The 18,726-nt window shown below is 40.5% G+C and overlaps 1 protein-coding gene across 1 annotated transcript; it reads left to right on the forward strand.

Moving 5' to 3' along the window:
* The first annotated feature begins 1,711 nt into the window (after nucleotides 1-1,711).
* slc66a3 (solute carrier family 66 member 3) lies at nucleotides 1,712-11,995 on the forward strand. Its single transcript, XM_080413535.1, has 7 exons — nucleotides 1,712-2,013; nucleotides 5,270-5,352; nucleotides 6,257-6,326; nucleotides 6,499-6,556; nucleotides 8,755-8,875; nucleotides 10,118-10,159; nucleotides 10,827-11,995. Exons 1-7 carry the CDS (start codon nucleotides 1,868-1,870, stop codon nucleotides 10,922-10,924), a joined length of 618 nt encoding a protein of 205 aa, XP_080269661.1. The 5' UTR covers nucleotides 1,712-1,867; the 3' UTR covers nucleotides 10,925-11,995.
* Nucleotides 11,996-18,726: the final 6,731 nt, after the last annotated feature.

Here is an 18,726-nt window from a genome sequence, read left to right on the forward strand (position 1 = left end):
GTGAAGAATGTAACATTACCCTACTTTTTCATGCCAATGTGGCAGCTGGAAAAAGGTCTATTTTGGCCTACTTGGTTGAGGAACCAACCTCCACTCCGCCTGACCTGACCACTGTAGGCCTGTGTGTGTATTTGTGTTGGTTGGGTCGGTATTTTCTGGACAGTAGGCCTATATAAGCAGAAAATAGAGCTTTAACCTTTAAAAAAAAAAAAGTTAACCAAAAAATATCACTTACCATACCTTTAAGAATGATCTAATAGTTTCAGCAATTTCTCTTCTTATGTATAAGAATCATAGAACAAATACTCAGCGACTTAAATTCAAAGACGAATGGATCAAACTTAGGGACTGACTTTCACATGCAGGAAATATAGTGGAAATTATAGAAAACCTTTGTGAATGAAGAATTTTGTACACAGGATTATGAAGTTAATAAGGTGTACAAAAGCGCCATCTCCTGGATTAGTATAGTAACAGATATATCCTGATTCCTGCAGGAGTAAGGAGTGACAAGACAACAACAGGTTGGGGGGGAAGACTCTGTCCAAAATGTCCTTGAGATATTACAATATAGGCTCTGGGCCTCTTCCTTACTTCTTTCACAGGTGTTACCAATGATACCAATGAAGGCTCTGTTCCATTTCGTGCAGCACAGTGGTTCTCAAACCTTTTAATTTCAAGGACCCCTTTAAGTGTAACACCCCTTTAAAGTGTAAGACCCTTTTAAGTGTAAGCCATTTGGAACCCCCTCAAGGAACCATGAGGGTCCCTGGACCCCAATGTGAGAACCACTGGTGTTGCAGAGTGTTTCCAGTGAGCCAACATGTAATGCACAATATCAGCACCCTGACTCTGTTTGACCAGAATGGAACAGAGCCTTCATTGGTAACACCTGTGCAGGAAGGAAGTAAGAAGAGGCCCAATGTCTTTCCAATATGGCTACTGTGCATGGAGCATATTAAAAAATAAACGGGGAACAGTTTCATCATCCTGTTCTTTTGGATAGGTACATTAGTAGCCTTGCCGTATATCTTTGATGTGTGCACTGCTGGGCAAAAAGATAAGTAAGCCTACCTTTAAAGAAAAATACTCATCTATAACTAGTGTCTCAATATTGTTACATGCATCCTTGGAAGGATGGACTATTGGGCTAACTAAGAGGAGAGGCAAACGAGATGGATAGACCAGTGGTCCTCAAAGTGAATACAGCAATGAAAAATCAGTTAAACCACTTTAACCCTATGCCCATTTGAAAATAGCTGATCTACAACCTCGCAACGCATTGCATTGTGATGCGTCGTGAGCTTGTAGATCTACTATGAATATTTATTTAAACATTTTAACAACACAATTGTTGTATTGTAATTAATGTGTATTGGTGCCATGCCCCCCGGGTCCCATGGCACAAATATACATTTTGGGGGTCCCTGACATGAAAAAGTGAGAACCACTGGACTGAACTTGCAAAGTACTTTATTCTAACAACAGGTGGCACAAGAGCGCACACAGAGAGAGAGCCAATCAGAGCAGAGAGGATGTGTCAATGTGTGCGGAAGTCATGATGAGAAAGAAGGGGACTCCCTCTTTCTTTGGTGTCTCGCCCAGGTGGGCGTGGTTATATGCCTAAACCAACGCTAGTCTGTCAGGAGCATGACCACGCCCACCTGGGCGAAACACCGGGGAAATAGAGAGTCCGGAGAGAGAAGTTGTTTCAGCCATAGACATATATTTCAGCAGCAGCATCGGTGCCTGCGCCTGGCAGACTGACAGCTGGCAACGTTGGCACAACTTTGTAACACACCAACAACCCAGTCTGATTGCACAGTTGTCTCTTGATCGAACCCATCCACCCATCCATCCACATACAATGGAGTCAGACCTGGTGCTGCACGTCGCTAACTTCAGCACGCTGTTCGTCTGCATGGTGCTGAAGTTCCCGCAGATCTTCGTGCTGATGCGGGCCAAGTCCACCGCAGGGGTCAGCCTCAACAGTCTGCTGCTGGAGCTGACGGGGTACGTGCGTGTGTGCGTGCGTGCGTGAGAATTTAATTTGTGAGCGTTCGTGTTGCGACGGCCGGGAGGCGAACCCGGGACCCTTGGATCCAAAGGGCGCGTTCGTTACCAGTCGGTTAAAGAGCCAAACGTCCAGTGAAGGAAATTGTACCCAACTTGTTTACTAAAGTGAAGATATCATAGTGCAGTATAGAAATACTCTGTTACAAGTAAATGTCCGGGATTCAAAATGTACTTGGGGAAAAGTACAAAAGTATTGGTGTCAAAATGTACTTAAAGTACCAAAGGTACAAGTACCCATTACATTATACAGAATGTCCCATTTCAAGTTTTCAAATGGGACACATACCAACATACCAACTTCAGCACTATATCGGCCGTTTGAAAATAGCAGATCTACAAGCTCACAATGTGTTGAGATGTGAGCTTGTAGGTCGGCTATTTTCAAACGGCCGAAATATATATAGTGCTGAAGTTAGTATGTTTTGTAATAATATTCAAAATCTACAAAGTAACTAGTAATGTAAGTAACTAACTAGTAGTAAAGTTTTCAAATAATTGTAGTGGAGTAAAAGTGCAATATTTGCCTCTGAGATGTAGTGGAGTAGTATTGGAAATACCCAGTAAAGTACAAATACGGTACCTCAATTTTGCACTTAAATACAGTACTTGAGTATGCACTTTACTTTACACCACTGCAAACTTCTTAATTTCAAGGACCACCATAACTGAGTATTCAAATGGTCCATTTGGTTCCATTTGTACACTCTCAGAGTTTGTTACATACTTGTAAAATGTCAATTTAGAACCCTCTTTGAGGGTCCCTGGACCACACTTTGAGAACCATTCAACATCTATAACAGTTTACTTACGGTCACCAAAATGACCCCTGTCATTGTGTGCCACATTAATAGCTATAGAGGCATAGGATAGAATAGATTATCAACATTTGGTGCGTGATGCTTAATACAAAAGATCAGTTCACTATGACTTTCAGGGCCTTTTTTCATTGTAGGCTATGTTACAGTAACATTAATCGCCTACTGTAACAGTACCCTTGTACAGAGTAGACATAGAATATAGCCTAGACAGGAAGCAACTGCAGGCTTCAGGTTTTTCAGGGAAACCACAAGCCACAGTTGGGTAACGTTACAGTCGCCTATTATCCATGACCGTTTTTAATAATGAACAAAAACATCTAAATATTCTACACAAGCCGATTCATGTGTATGTGTGTAATAACTGTTCTGGAAAATCCCTTGCCAAATCCCAAGCATTCAAAATCATGTTCTTGTCTTATCAAAACCTTATTTTTGCATCAAAACACTGAACACAGGGCCTACTATGTTTTCTCTGCCTAAGCAATGGGCGTAGAAACCAGTGGGCATGCTTAGTACCTCCACTCATTTAGTCGTACACAAATTTCATCAGTCATATGTCATACGTCATCGATGACTGACATCACAGGCTGGTCACATGATGTCTGAGACCCACACTGGAGCCACGCCATTCCCATGATCCCATGTTCAATTTTTTTGTGTGCATAATCAGATAATAATCTAGGTACTAGATGGACATCTGCTTATATTAGGGTTCACTTATTACGCAGATGACGTACAGTATATCACATTGGTTCTCAAAGTGGGGTCCAGGGACCCCCAGGGGTCCTTGGGGGGGTACCAGGGGGTCCCCAGCGAGATGTGTTAATACAGCATCACAATCATTGTAACCAATGTATCCATTTATACGTGGCTATTCAAAATAGCCAACTAGCTCACTTCCCCAGCTTCTCGTTCTGATACTTATCAATTTGGGGGTCCTTGACTTGGGGTCCTTGACTTGAAAAAGTTTGAGAACCACCAGTATATCGGACCTTGAGACCCTGAGCTGGTCTCCGGTTTTAACGTAGAATAGTCTGTATAGGTCTCGGAGGTCCGCACAGAAGTCTATTTTTTTTTTTTTGTCTCTGAGCTGTCCATGAGAAATGTCTATAAAATGAGGCCGATGCCCTCTTAATATGCTTTGAGTACACTGGACTACGAAAGACTAAAGTCAGAACAGTCAAATAGCTTGAAAAGTAATGTGGTGTAAGGCCATGCAAGTCTGTATGAAGTCTTGACATTGTCTCTCTCCTCTGTGCCTGGCAGTGTCTGTGCTGAAAATATAAATGTCTATTACTGTATTGGTGAGCAATTGGCCTACTTTCTGGGGCAGAGGTCAGTGTGGGCCAGGGGTGGAAAAAGTACTACATTTTTTTACTTAAGTAAAAGTATCAATACTGCAATGTAGAAATACTCTGTTACAAGTAAAAGTCCGGAATTCAAAATTTACTTGAGTAAAAGTACCGAAGTATTGGAATCCAAATATACTTAAAGTACCAAAAGTAAAAGTACTCATTATGCAGAATGTCCCATTTCAAGTTTTCAAATGTATACAAATCTTTTGAAAATAGCAGATCTACAAGCTCACAATGCGTCGCGATGCGACGCATTGTGAGCTTGTAGATCGGCTATTTTCAAATGGCCAAAATATATATACAGAGCTGAAGTGGTTAGTGTGTTTTGTAATAATAATAAAATTCGACAAAGTAACTAGTAACTAAAGCTTTCATATAATTGTAGTGGAGTAAAAGTACAATATTTTCCTATGAGATGTAGTGGAGTAGAATTCAAAGTATTGAACATTGGAAATACTCAAGTAAAGTACAAATACTTCAAATTTGTACTTAAGTACAGTACTTGAGTAAATGTACTTAGTTACTTTCCACCACTGGTGTGGGCATGCCTCTGTGTTTACATTGTCAAGGTTTATGATTGGCTTATCTTAACCTCTGTCATGAGTGATGCTAAAGTCAGCATCAGTCACGCCTTAATTTGTGCCCAGAGCGAAGCACTGTCCAGATAAATATTTGACGCATGTTTTTCTCAACTTAAAACAGAGTTTTGCTAAAGAACAAATAAGAAACTACTGCGTTGATCTCTTTGTCTCTCTTGTGTGAAGTGGAACGATCAATAACAGCTATTTATTTGGCTATTCAAATGATGTTCTAACCAATTAATAGTAGACCTAACATTGGGTGTAGTGAGGCCTTAATAATGAAACCCCTCCCTGCTCGGCCAGGCTGTTTAAAGAAGAGCAGCATGTTGCTACTTCCCAGTTTTGCAGTGTGTCAGCGTCTTATTAAAATCAGCATAGAATATTCATCGATACACAAACCCTTTTCTCCTCTGATAACATCCCACTGTCTATATTTCAGCTTCATAGTTTTCGTCACATACCAGATGTACTATGACTACCCACCTCCAACATACCTGGAGTATCCCATCCTCATTGCTCAAGGTGAGTTCTTCTCATTCTTTTGAAGAGTCAGGTTTAACAAGTTATTTGTGTTTGACTCTCTGCAGCTAATCTTGCATACCACAAATCAGCATCATATATCTAGCGCACACCGACAGCAGGCCAAGGACCTCAATTCTCTTAATGTCTTTCAAATCGGTCAAGAACAACTTTGTTACTTTGTTTAGAGAGCTGCTTCTCATCCAAGCTTGCACCAAAACTAAAATACTGTAGTCAGTGTAGTGTAACCCAATACAGCGCTTTTGGTTGTTCGTTATTTTAAGATTAGAGAGTACGGTATTTGAAGTGGTCAAACTAGCATTAGAATGCTAGAATCTGGCATCTGGCTTTTTGTTTTAAAATACAAAATGAGTCAATAGGCTCTATGCACAGCACCCATATTGTGAAGACATTCACAGGTGTTACCAATGATATTTATGAACTACTCTGTTCCATTCTGGTCAAACAGAGTCAGGGTGCTGATGGTGTCAGTGTGCATGTTGGCTCACTGGAAACACTCTGCTACACCAGTGGGTCTAAAATGTGGGTCCAGGGACCCTCATGGTTCCTTAAGGGGTTTCCAAATGGCCCCTTAAGGGTGTGTAACTCTGAGAGTGTACAAATGGAACCAAATGGATCCGTAAGGGCCCACTTGGTTCCATTTGTACACTCAGTGTTATGTTGGTCATGGAAATTGAAAAATCGGAGAACCACTGTGCTACACTTAAATGGAACAGAGCCTTCATATCATTGGTAACACCTGTGAAGGAAATAGGAAATACTCCAGTAAAGTAGAAATACCACAAAATTGTACTTGAGTACTTAGTTACTTTACACCACTGGCTATACTCAATGCACCTGTGCTAGTTTGCAATGCGTTACTGTATGTTTTGCTCTGTTCTTCCAGATGTCATTCTTCTGGTATTGATTCTCCACTACAACGGCAGCCTGTGGCAGAGCCTCATTTACATCTTGGTGTATCCTTCCTTCCATCGTACAATTTAGTTTCACAGAACTAATTTCAAATATGTAGATTACATTTGTATTGAAATCAACGAAGTAGTGCTATGCAAGTCTTTAGGGATGTCTGTATTGTTAAGTAATTTTCTTGTCATAGCATGTACTGGTATCTTAACATGATATGTCCAGGTTTGTTGGCGGCTGGCAACTGCTCACCGTGCAGAAGTGGATCATAGACCTGGCCATGGTAAGAGCTAGAGCCTGAGCCATATATTGGTTTATATTTCGTCTCTGTTGGGTGGAAACCCCATATGTCCAAAACCGTTACTTTTCAGGATTCAAATTCAAAAATAGCAACAGTAGCAGATCCACAAGCTCAAAACACGTCGCTCCGCACTGCGTTTCGAGCTTGTGGATCTGCTACTTTTGCTATTTTTGTGTGAAGCTGTAGTATGATCAAGTAGGGCATTTATTTACGAAAAAAACACAAAAAGTTTAAAATATGGAGATAGGTTGCTGCCCGACCGACAGCAACGATATACTGTATGTACAGTATACAGTATATCGCGCAGTTATGCAGCCCAAGTGTCCTGACTTTTAACCACTTTAACCACTCAACTTTCAACCAAATTCACAAGGCACGCATCGTTTTGAGTTTGAGCTCATAGATCGGCAATCTTTGAAAAATATTTGAATCGGGCTCGAGTGGTTAAATAAGATAAAGTTCAGTTTGTGTTTTTTTTATTTACCCGTTTGCTTTTTCATTGTATAATTAAAGATAAATGTTCTTTTCGTATAAATAATTTTAATATTCTATTTTATTTATATCCATCAAAAAGTTATGCTGTGTTTATATTTATGTACTACTGTATTAGTTAAATGTTCTTAAAAATGTTCTTTTGCAAATTGATTAAAATATTCAGCACTTTTTCTTTTGATTTATCTTTTACAAAATCTCAGTTAAAACATTGGTAATCGTTAGTCTAGGGCAGTGGTTTTCAAAGTGTATTACAGGGTTACCCAGAGTTAAGGGGAGACCTTGAAATTAAAAAAGTTGGAGAACCATTGGTAGTGGTTGATAGGTCAGTGATTTTCAACCCTTTTCATATCAAGGTCCATTATTTATTCGGCATTTGAGCCACGGACCACCACTTGTATGAGATTTAGCCTCTCAGACCCAAAATTTTGAATATTTAGTTGTCGTTGAATAATATTGTGTCCACAATTCCATGCTGTATTGATGTTGGTACCAATGGGAGAGACAACAGGTTTAATTTTACGCTCTCAAGAATTAAAGATCTCCATTTGGTTACCAACTCTTCCATCATTTAGCTGGGGACCACCTGGAACCCTCAAATGGTGGACCCCGGACCACTGGTTGAGAACTACTGGTCTAGGGCTCTCTAAAAAAAATCAGGATCGTCGTTGGACCCAAACATTTTGTGTCAGTCTAGTGAGAGCTGAATTAAGCACCACTTTGAGTCAAAGAATGTCATATAAAAAAAAGACACTATTTATCTGAAGGCTAATGAGGCATTTGAGCTGCAAGTCATCCAGACCTCATCGCCCCAGCCAATGACATCCAGACATTTTAAATGGCAAACAGGATTTATTGGTCAATGAGCAGAAGGTGGGGCTTAATATCCGTTTTGGATGTCATCCAACAGGACTATCGTTACAGTCGTCGTTCGTCGCGGGAAATAACCTGTGTTCCGATGGATCCAGTGTAGTTATTATTTAGTCACAAGCTCTTGTACTTTTCATTGGTTCGATATATAAAAACCCACAGACACACTTAACCACTTTAACTTTATTCTTTCCCCCAAAATAGCAGATCTACAGACTCACAACGCAGCACGTTGCGACCCGTTGCGAGCTTTTACGATCAGCTATTTTCGCTACTCAGGGTAGGGCATTAATTTACAAAATAACACAAAAAGATGAAAAATGGAGATACAAAGTTTCCGCCCGACAACAGTGACGATTTGTGACATTTTGTTTTAGCCTGGAGGAGCTCCAAGCGTGAATAAATTGAAGATCAGTCCGGAGTTTAATTTTCAGGCGAGAACAAAAGCAGACGATTCAGTGTTCAGCGTTGGCAGATGTTTCATTGGTCTACATTTTGCTCAATGGTGTGAAAACATTCAATGTGACACAGCGTCTCATTAAACTGCCATTACACAATTTCCTGCAGTGTTCACGTAGCATGCGAACACTCGGGCCAAGGTTACACGAATTGGAACAACCGTGTGTGTGTCCATTACTCAGAACAGAATCAATTGAACCGTAATATCTTCTTGTCATTTAAATCTGTCGATTCTTTGATTCGGCACGCATTGCACGCCTCCCCCCTGTGACAAATGGGGGACATGCAGGACAAATCTGCCATCTAGTGCCATCTTTTTTTCCTGATCTAATCTAATCTCGTCTCGTCTCTCCTCTAAGAGTCTGTGCACATTCATCAGCGCGTCCAGTAAGTTTGCCCAGCTGCAGTGCCTGTGGCGGTCCAAGGACTCGGGCCAGGTTAGCGCCCTGTCCTGGGGCATGGCTACCTACACGTGTATGGGTAAGTACCATGCGTTTCACCACGGTACGCCCCGGCACCTTGTTGTCCTCCAACATCCATGCAACTCAAACAAGAGGTTTCCGCGTCCAAAAGGCTCATTGGAAGAAACCGAAACGGTCCATCCTCCCAGTTCCTCCCAAAAACAATCGGTTTAGAGCAGTGGTTCTCAACAAATACAAATGGAACCGTCCATTTGGTTCCATTTGTACACTCTCAGAGTTATAGGGTCATTGAAATTAAAAGGGTTGAGACCCACTGATTTAGAGAAGATTTAAACAAAGTCATCTTTTGAAGGGCCGTACATTAATACAGCCAAAAGGAACGTACCAGTTCATTTATGTAGTCTCTCTCTTGGTTTCTTGTAGGCCAGTTTCTTGTCTTTTCAATTTCTTCACTCTGTCCGTCTCTGTCTGTTTCTCTGGTAAGAACAGAGTGCTCCCCTTCTCTCTGTGCCCACACTAATTAATGCACCTGTGTATCTGGGCTCCCTATATACACAACCTGTGCGTGTCTATCGAATGGCCGCCACCCAGTGTCTAGACATAATACTGCAAATGAACAAAAATAACATGCCATCACCAAAACATAAAATAATAGCTCCTACATAATACAAAAAACACCAGCCGTAATGCAGCATACACCACTCAGGAACAGTGTATTTTAATTAGTTGGAGTGGCTCCATAGCTCAGTGGTCAGAGCACTGGTCTTGTAAATCAGGAGTCGTGAGATCAATCCTCGCTGGGGCCTTACATGTTCTGCTTGGCATTGTGTCGAGGTGTCCCTGAGCAAGACACTTAACCCCTAAAACTAAACAATAAAAGCCTGGAGATCGAGGCTACTTAACCCCTAACTGCTCCCTCCCACTTGAGAAGCACTTAGCTGGGTGATGCTGAAAACTGCAATTCCTCTGTGGGATGAAATGGGTCTCATTTTTTATTATTATTCATGACTTGCATTCACAACAAACAGATAGAGAGCAATGAAGTTGAACAACAGAAGCGTTTTTCCTTTTATGATGGCTAAGTAATTTTTTTTTATTACTGTCTCATGCAAAGGCTGTAAACCCAGGTGAGATAGTGTCAGAACAATCCTCATTTGCATCCCACACACTGCGATCCCTCAGCCCTCCACACCTCCATACATATGAACTCACATATCATACTGTATTATGTTCACAGGCTGAAATCTCATGGACTCTTTACATTTGTTGTTATTAAATGTCAGATTTCTGTTTGTTTCAGCGCGCATTTACACCACCATCATGACAACTGGAGACATGCTGGGTAAGTTCTCCGTGCAAGAATTGAATACAAATTTACTGTGGTAGTTTCTAAAACAGAGATAAGGGATTCATTATTCTCAGTTTTCTCTCGAAGATAATTGATACTGTCATTTGAAGAGACAGAAAATTGCAAAAGACCTGCTAAACGTAATTTACTTTACCAGGATGGATAGCTGGAGACAAACGTATGATGGTTTGCCTCGTGTGTTCTGGGGTCTCTAGTTGTATCTCTATGGTGTGTTTTGAGTAGTGGTGTAAAGTAACTAAGTACATTTACTCAAGTACTGTACTTAAGTACACTTTTGAGGAAGTTTTACTTTACTGGAGTATTTCCCATTTTCAATACTTTTACTTCTACTCCACTTCATCTCAGAGGAAAATATTGTACTTTTACTCCACTACAATTATTTGACAACTTTGGTTACTAGCAGATTTAGATTATTATCACAAAACATACATTAACCACGTCAGCCCTATACATATTTCAGCCGTTTGAAAATAGCCGATCTACAAGCTCACAATGCGATGCGACGCATTGTGAGCTTGTAGATCTGCTATTTTCAAAAGATTTTTATACATTTTGAACTTGTGAAATGCAATTGTAGTACTTTTTCCACCACTGGTTTTGAGTCTACCAAACCACATGTAAATGCTCTCGTTTGTCACAGTTTTGGTGCGGTTCGTAGTCATGACTCTGTTGAACCTGTGGGTGCTGCTCACCGTGCTCCACTACCGTAGAAGCAGCAGTCCCAAGAAAGAGGACTGAGCTCAGCCAGCCACCGGGACCAAGAAAGAGGACTCCGGTCGGATTCAGACCAGGCTCAAGTGTACTGTGAACCGTCATCCTGGTTCTTTCACTGCAGCGTTTCCCACCAAAGGTTATAATTTTGTTGCACAAAATGATAACTTGCTTTTATCCACTTTAACCCATTAAGACCCGGAACGCATCTGTGTCATTTTTTGATTTGAGCTAAAAAAAAGTTTGGCTATTGAAAAATAGCAGATATACAAGCTCATAGCGCGGCACCGAGTGCCGCGCTACGAGCTTGTAGATCTGCTATTTTTGAAAAATCTTGAAAATGTGTGCAAATCTTTGAATATATACTGTTTTAAAGCGAACATGCTTAACTCAAATCTTTGCTTCTGGGGTCCCTGGAACAAAATATTTTGAGATGGGGGTCCGCGGCCAAGTACATATCATTTTGGGGGTCTTTGACATGAAAAAGATTTTTTGTAGACATTTGTAGAATCGGCTTCAGGTCTTAATGGGTTAAACTTGGCATCCTTATTTTGGGCATGTCATATTGGGAAAAATATTCTACATAAAAAATAAAATAGCGGAATATAAAAAAATAATACCGAAAATAGCTGATTTACAAGCTATTGTGAGCTCGTACATCGGCTATTTTTGCGTCAGACGAGGGGGGTCTCTGCTTTTGTCCAATGTAAGAAGGGGGGAGGGGGGGAAAGGTCGGGGACCACTGTTTTACTGGACTCATTTGGCCACGGCAGACACAGATATTTGTACGGTTAACGTTTACCCAAGCTACTTTTTTAATACTTACAAATGACTTTTCTACCATTTTTACCTCAAAGTATTGTACGCTCTTGTTACAGCATTGCAATGACTAACAATGTGATTTGTCGTAAACTTCTTATAAATGTTATGTGACATTATGGAGCACGATGTTGCAGATATAGCATTATTTTACTAAGATGTTAGGATTGACTCTGTGTACTGCACGTCTGCACCTCCTCAGGACAAATACTGTATTTTGAAAAAGCCTTTATAAATGTTATTTTCTGGACCATTTCAATAAACCAAAATGATCACGTTTTTACTCTCTGGTAAGTCCTAATGTCATACTGTATGTACATGCAAATGATGAAATTATCACGGGTGCAAGGTTTCTTCACCACTTGAACCCCAGCGTCCATATTCTGGGGGGAACATTAGCCAAAAATAGCCGATCTACAAGCGCGACGCATTGTGAACTTGTAGATCGGCTATTTTTGTTGAAGAGATTTGGTGTAGATAGAAAAAAGTGGTGAAAGTACAGTTGTAACTCAAGTCCAGTTCTAAGACTACAGGAGTTTAAGTGGTTAATAATGTTCTGTGGCACAAGAGTCAACTGTTTGCCAGAAGACCAGAGAGCAATATGACCAGCAGAGGGTGCTATTCGTTCACTCACCAGCCAGATATCACTTTTTTTTCACCAGAATCACAGACATTTACTAACCAATTTCATTCAATCTGTACCCATTTATCAGCGTGTTCCTGATCTACAAGCTCACAACTTTTAATCACATTTTTTTAATTATTTAAACCAGTTGTTCTCAAATATTTTCATGAAAATGTTTTGTGCCCAGGGAGCCTTTGTGCTAAAATGTTTCAAAAATATTTCACATTTTATTGCAAGAGTTATTGAAAATAGCAGATCTACAAGCTTGCGACGCGTTGTGAGCTTGTAGATTGGCTATTTTCAAATAGCCTATGTATAAAATAGGGCTAAAGATAATGCATGTTTTATAATATAATTTATATCTGCAAAGTACTGTAACTAGTAACTAAATGTAACCCTGGCAGAAATATAACTGATCAGTACTTTCGACTACACCACCTTGGGAGTTTCACCCAAGGAATCAATTCAAGTGCTAAAGTAACCACACTGATTCGCAATACAGGCTTGTATTCTGTAAAGGAAGGGAGCCAAGACGTTTTGATCCATTGGAACACAGTAGCTGTTTCCCCATCTCCTGAAAAGCACAGTTTTTTTTAAATTTGTTGGATAACTTATCACTTAAAAAGCCTGTATCTCGGTTCTTTTTTTTTACTATGCATTTTTGTCGAAATATGTTATTTTTAACGGCGTATATAAACGAACGGGTGACTTTTTTTTTTGCGGAAGCACAGTGATACCCTCCGTGATTAGCAACCATCAGGGGATCGACCATACTGGAGATAAATATTCTGTGACTACTTGAAAACGGAAGAAAGTCGGAAAAATCGCTGGCAGTGGGCAAAGGTGTGCCGTTTGGGAAAACAATAAAAAAAAAAAAAAATTGTTCCCTTCACAGCACCAGAAGATATCATTTTTCGAAGATTTAGACTTGAATCCACTTCCTGGTTAACTTATGACTTCAAAAGCCTGTATCTCGGCTCCTGTGTATATTTTTTTTTACTATGTATTTTTGGCTATTTTCAACTGGCTGCAACTATGGAACGGATTACCGAATGTTTTAAATCCCCCCCCCCCCCCCGATTGTACGAGACCTCTATGTGTGTAATGAGGGGATCACCGTGAGGACGGTGATCACTGAAAATATGTTGTGACTACTTGAAAAAGGTTAAAAAATGGTTAAAAATCCAGGCACTGACTGTACCGTTTAAAAAAAAAACTGGCTCTCAATGTGTTAGACCTGGAGAGACATACAGGGAGACTCCTTTTACTGAATACAGTACTGTATTGTAGCAATGATTACTATCAGAATATAGAGCTTTAACTTAACAAAACATTTTTTTTAACTTATCACTTACACTACCTTTAACCAAATAAGCCCTATTTATACTTAATCTATTAAGAAATCGCTGAGCTTGTAGATCTGCTATGTTTGAAAGATATTGATATCAAAAACTTAAAACAAAAGTGTGAAAATGACTTTGACTTGACTTTTGGTGCTGTAAGTATTTTAACGCCAGTATTTATTTTATTACAATACATTTTTAATACAGGACTTTTACTTGTAGCACAGTATTTCTGCATTGTGATATTGCTAGTAAAACATAGTAAGACATTAGAGTAGCCTACTTCGAATTCTTCCACCACTGCTAATGTTGAGCCCTTCTATGTGTAGGCTACTGTAAGTGGACTGTGCATAGAGATCATGTCTACCAATTTTCATGAAATTTCGATACAATCTGAAGGCTTAATATTTAAAAAAAAATAGTTTTTTAAAATATCGGCCTCCTGGTGGCGCTATAAAAGGCAGATGTGAAAAATGCAGGGCAAAGGGTTTTCCTTGGCCTCTAGGGAGTGCACATACAAAGTTTTATACAGATCGGTGCAGTTATAGGTAAAAACGCGAATCGGCCTGTGCGTGCAAAATTTCAAAGAAATTGCACACTGAGTTCATGATTTGAGGCATTTTGTTCAAAACGGAGCAGTCCTGCAAACTTTGGAAGCCAATTATACCCATTTTGTTTAATGACTATAGGAACTGTGTACTGTGTATCGATTTGCAGGGATTTTGTTCAAAATCTCTAGGAGTACTGTCAAAAAATGCATTTTGCACAAATCAGCCTCCTGGTGGCGCTATAAAAGACCCATGTGAAAATGTTAGGGCAGAGGTTCTGAATTGGCATCCAGGGAGTGTGTGTGCACAGTTTCGCTGTGATAGAATACTTTATTGGCAGTTTAAAACAAGTCACAACAGTGTCATTCATTAATAAAAGCCAACGTGGACGTACAAAAAAGCAGGTGCTTGTTTCCATTATAATCCACCTTGAGACACATAACAACACACAAACACACTGCACAAACAACCATGAAACAAAGATCAAGCCAACGGTGCCGGAGAATAGCTGTAGACAGACAGAATGAAGCACACACGGACGGACAATAACCCAAGGCCTTTACCGTGGTGTGAGGCAGGTAGTGTGAGATGGCGTGGCCACACAGTCAAAGGAATCCACTCCGTGTCTTCCAACAACCAGCAGTTTCAGCTTTTTTGACTTTTATTTTCTTAAGGTAACAAAGATTAAACATCAATTGTATGAATGTAAGTGTTGAACACTGCTGTCAGATGACAAATCAACAGTGAACTTTACATCATTAAGAAGCATTGCAGGTCCTTCTGCTTCTGAAAACACACAATGGATCCTATAGGCTCATCCATAATGGTTTGAATGGTTGGATGGATACTATAGGCTCATCCATAATGGTTTGAATGGTTGGATGGATCCTATAGGCTCATCCATAATGGATGAAAAGTTCAAAACGAAAAATCAACCCAGACAATGTTACATAGAACATAAAAGGATAAATAACACAAAAAAAAAAAGAAAATATGAATATACATTGAGGGCCCTATGTTGTGCCCTGTGCTATGCCTTGGCACTATATGCTACCCATTAATTATGCACAGCTGTTGCTGCCTCTAAACGCTTAGAGCCAATGACACCTGGCACGCTGATTGGTTTTATTAATGTAACGTCCAAACCACACCTATGCATAATGTAAGGGGTAGCGCAGGTATTTTAGGGAAAAGGATGGTGGCACAAAATAGCAACTCAGCCACGGGAACGCCCCTTGCGTTATCCAATAAAAACATTAAGATCTATTGTTCATAACAAGCCTTGTTTAAAAACAGCAATCAAACAGCAATGTTTACCAAAATAAAAAAGACAGGCACAATGCATGACTGTAATTAACAATAAAATGGCACCTGTCAGGTGATAAGAAGCGGCCTACTCACTCCTCATGCATTGAAGGAAACATGAGCTCAGTTCGGGGCTCTCCCCAGGCTGGCAGAGGGAGAGTAGTGCCCAGGACTACAAGCTACAAAAAATCTCCACATTCTATTGTGCCAATAGAAACACATGTAATGAGATCAATAGTTGTGTAGCTCAGACTCTGATGGTTCACTGTGTGACAATCTATGAGCTGAATGACTAATGAACAATGACAGAAACACCTGGGCTGCATAGACATGCACAGTAAGATCAATAGATACATTTATTGATAACTAATTACTGATAGTTATAATGACTTGATGAAACATCATGAGGGTGAAGGCAGACACGGTCCAATGTGATCTGATCTTCAAACACAGAGCTCTTGTTCCCTGTAGGTGTCATTGTCTTCTGACTTGTACCCTCATGAATGTTTTCACTGAAGACTTTATCTGCCTCTTCTAAACCTCACTTGGTCTTTCTGCTACATTTACAGTTCAATGTAAATGTTCAAACCTTGACTGAGGTGATGGACAGTTATGTGATGGATGTGACATGAACTGCTTAGAGATCCACCTCATACACGTGGTGTCCTGGTTCTTCACTGGGTCCAGCTTCAGACCCTCCTGGTAGATCTATGTCGTCATACTGGTGGTATTCTGTCTCTTCACTGGGTCCAGCTTCAGACCCTCCTGGTAGATCTATGTCGTCATACTGGTGGTATTCTGTCTCTTCACTGGGTCCAGCTTCAGACCCTCCTGGTAGATCTATGTCGTCATACTGGTGGTATTCTGTCTCTTCAGTGGGTCCAGCTTCAGACCCTCCTGGTAGATCTATGTCGTCATACTGGTGGTATTCTGTCTCTTCACTGGGTCCAGCTTCAGACCCTCCTGGTAGATCTATGTCGTCATACTGGTGGTATTCTGTCTCTTCACTGGGTCCATCTTCAGACCTTCCTTGGAGATTTATCTCTTCATACTGGTGGTATTCTGTCTCTTCACTGGGTCCAGCTTCAGCATCGGAACCAACAGCGTTATAATAAACCATCTCAACGTTCTCCCGTCCTACATTATAATAAACTCTGTTCTCCACTCTTAACCTCTGCCTTCTGGTGGCCTGGGGAGAAACACAGCAGCACACAACTTCATCTTACCGGATCAGATCAGGTTCTCTTCAATACAAACAGTGGAACTACTTCATTTAAATTCCGGTCTGGTATTGAATAAAGATAAATAAATATTGAATAAAGACATATACTTTACCCTCCAGACACGATAGAGGACATAGCTTATCACCACCATCAGGAGCAGCGTTACGACTGTAACTTTGATGATGTTAGATGTCAGATGAGAAGCTGTGAGAGAAATATTTTACATCAAACATTAAGTAAAGATCAACTCTCATTAAAAAGTGTATTTGATGTAATTATTTAACATTTGTTAATTTATGTCATATTCAATCCTGCTTTATGTAATTTGCTTGATTGAGTTACATATTGTGACTTGAAAAGTCAATGTAATTCTGGTTACCTGTGACAGAGACAGAGAGGAACTGGCTCTTATAGTAGAAGTCATTTGAGTAAACATTGATGTGATAAATACAGCTGTAGTTCCCTTGGTGGGTGTGGTCTGCTACAGGAAACAGGAAGTTGTCAGAGTGATTGACAGCTGGTTGGGTGTAGTTGTGTGTTGTGTTGGATCCAGTGAAGGTGAGGTGGAATGATCCTCCTGGGTACTGTGGCTGGATGGAGCAGCTGATGGAGAAGCTGTAACCCTCCATCACCTGTGGCCCCTGATGCTGGCCCTCAAAAACCCCGTTCATGGAGGAGGAGAAGAAGGTGATGTTTGGATTAACCGGCAGATCTGTAACAAGGCAGAGGTGATTGGCTGAAACAACACATTTATTAACAGAGAGAGAACATGGAAATAAGGTCAAATCAAAGAGATGTCAACATGATTATAATTTTTCGGAATTAAAATGCATTTCAAGCCAGAAGTTATTTGACAAATGTAATGAAAGTAGAATAGTATTTACGTTTTCATCTATACTAAAACTAAAGTGAATTTGTAAACAACATACATTAGACAGACAGACAGACAGACAGACAGACAGACAGACAGACAGACAGACAGACAGAGAGATGGATAAGATAATGCAAATATGTCATTGTGGAAGTCATTGTTTTACCTGAACAGATCGCCTCCAGTCTGGCAGTGGAATTACCAGAAACCTTTGTTCCACACTCTCTCAGTGAAGACTCAGACCCAACACAGGAAGATGAAATCCACCAAACAGGTTCTCGTGTAAAACCAGAATTCCACTTTCTTGTATAAGCAGAGTGACAGTCCAGCTGTCTACACACTACAGATGATGACTTCAGGTTCCAGTCAGACCAACCATCCACTGGTCTCCACTCTCCCTGGTGTTTCATCTCCAGTATACCAATGCAGTTATTGATTCCTCCCACCAACCTGACATCAGCAGACTCTGTACAGAGACAAGATAATGAACAGTAAATAAAGTAATATTTATTTCATTATAAAATAATAATCCAAACCAAAGGTATAGTTTGGTCTTTTACCAGAGCAGGTGAGTTCAACAGTCTTGTCAGGTGACCTGGTGTTTCTTGTTGAGTCTGAGGTTCCACAGTCCAGCAGAACAGACTCATTGCCTTCACACTGGAACTCTTTGGTCCACATTGAAGTTTTCACTTCTCCATAGAGCACCCCCTGGAGGACTGAAGGAGCCCCACAGCCAAGCTCCCTGCAGACCACCTCTGCATCCTGCTGGTCAAAGTCACCTTCATACACTGAGACCCATGACTTATTTAGACGTGTCTTTGACGGGGCTTCCACAAAAATGAATTTCAACAACTTCTCTACACCTGTAAGTATGTCATGAGACAAAGTTGAATCTGACTCCACCTTCCACGACTGATTAGACTTCACCTCCACTCTGCCTGAACAGACACTAGTCCCATTCACCAACCTCACTGACTCTGTAGAGAGAGAGAGAGGGAGAGAGAGAGAGAGAAAGAGAGAGAGAGAGAGAGAGAGAGAGAGAGAGAGAGAGAGAGAGAGAGAGAGAGAGAGAGAGAGAGAGAGAGAGAGAGAGAG

This window comes from Gymnoscopelus braueri (genome assembly GCF_963280865.1).
Source record: "Gymnoscopelus braueri genome assembly, chromosome: 19".
Classification (NCBI taxonomy): Eukaryota; Metazoa; Chordata; class Actinopteri; order Myctophiformes; family Myctophidae; genus Gymnoscopelus; species Gymnoscopelus braueri.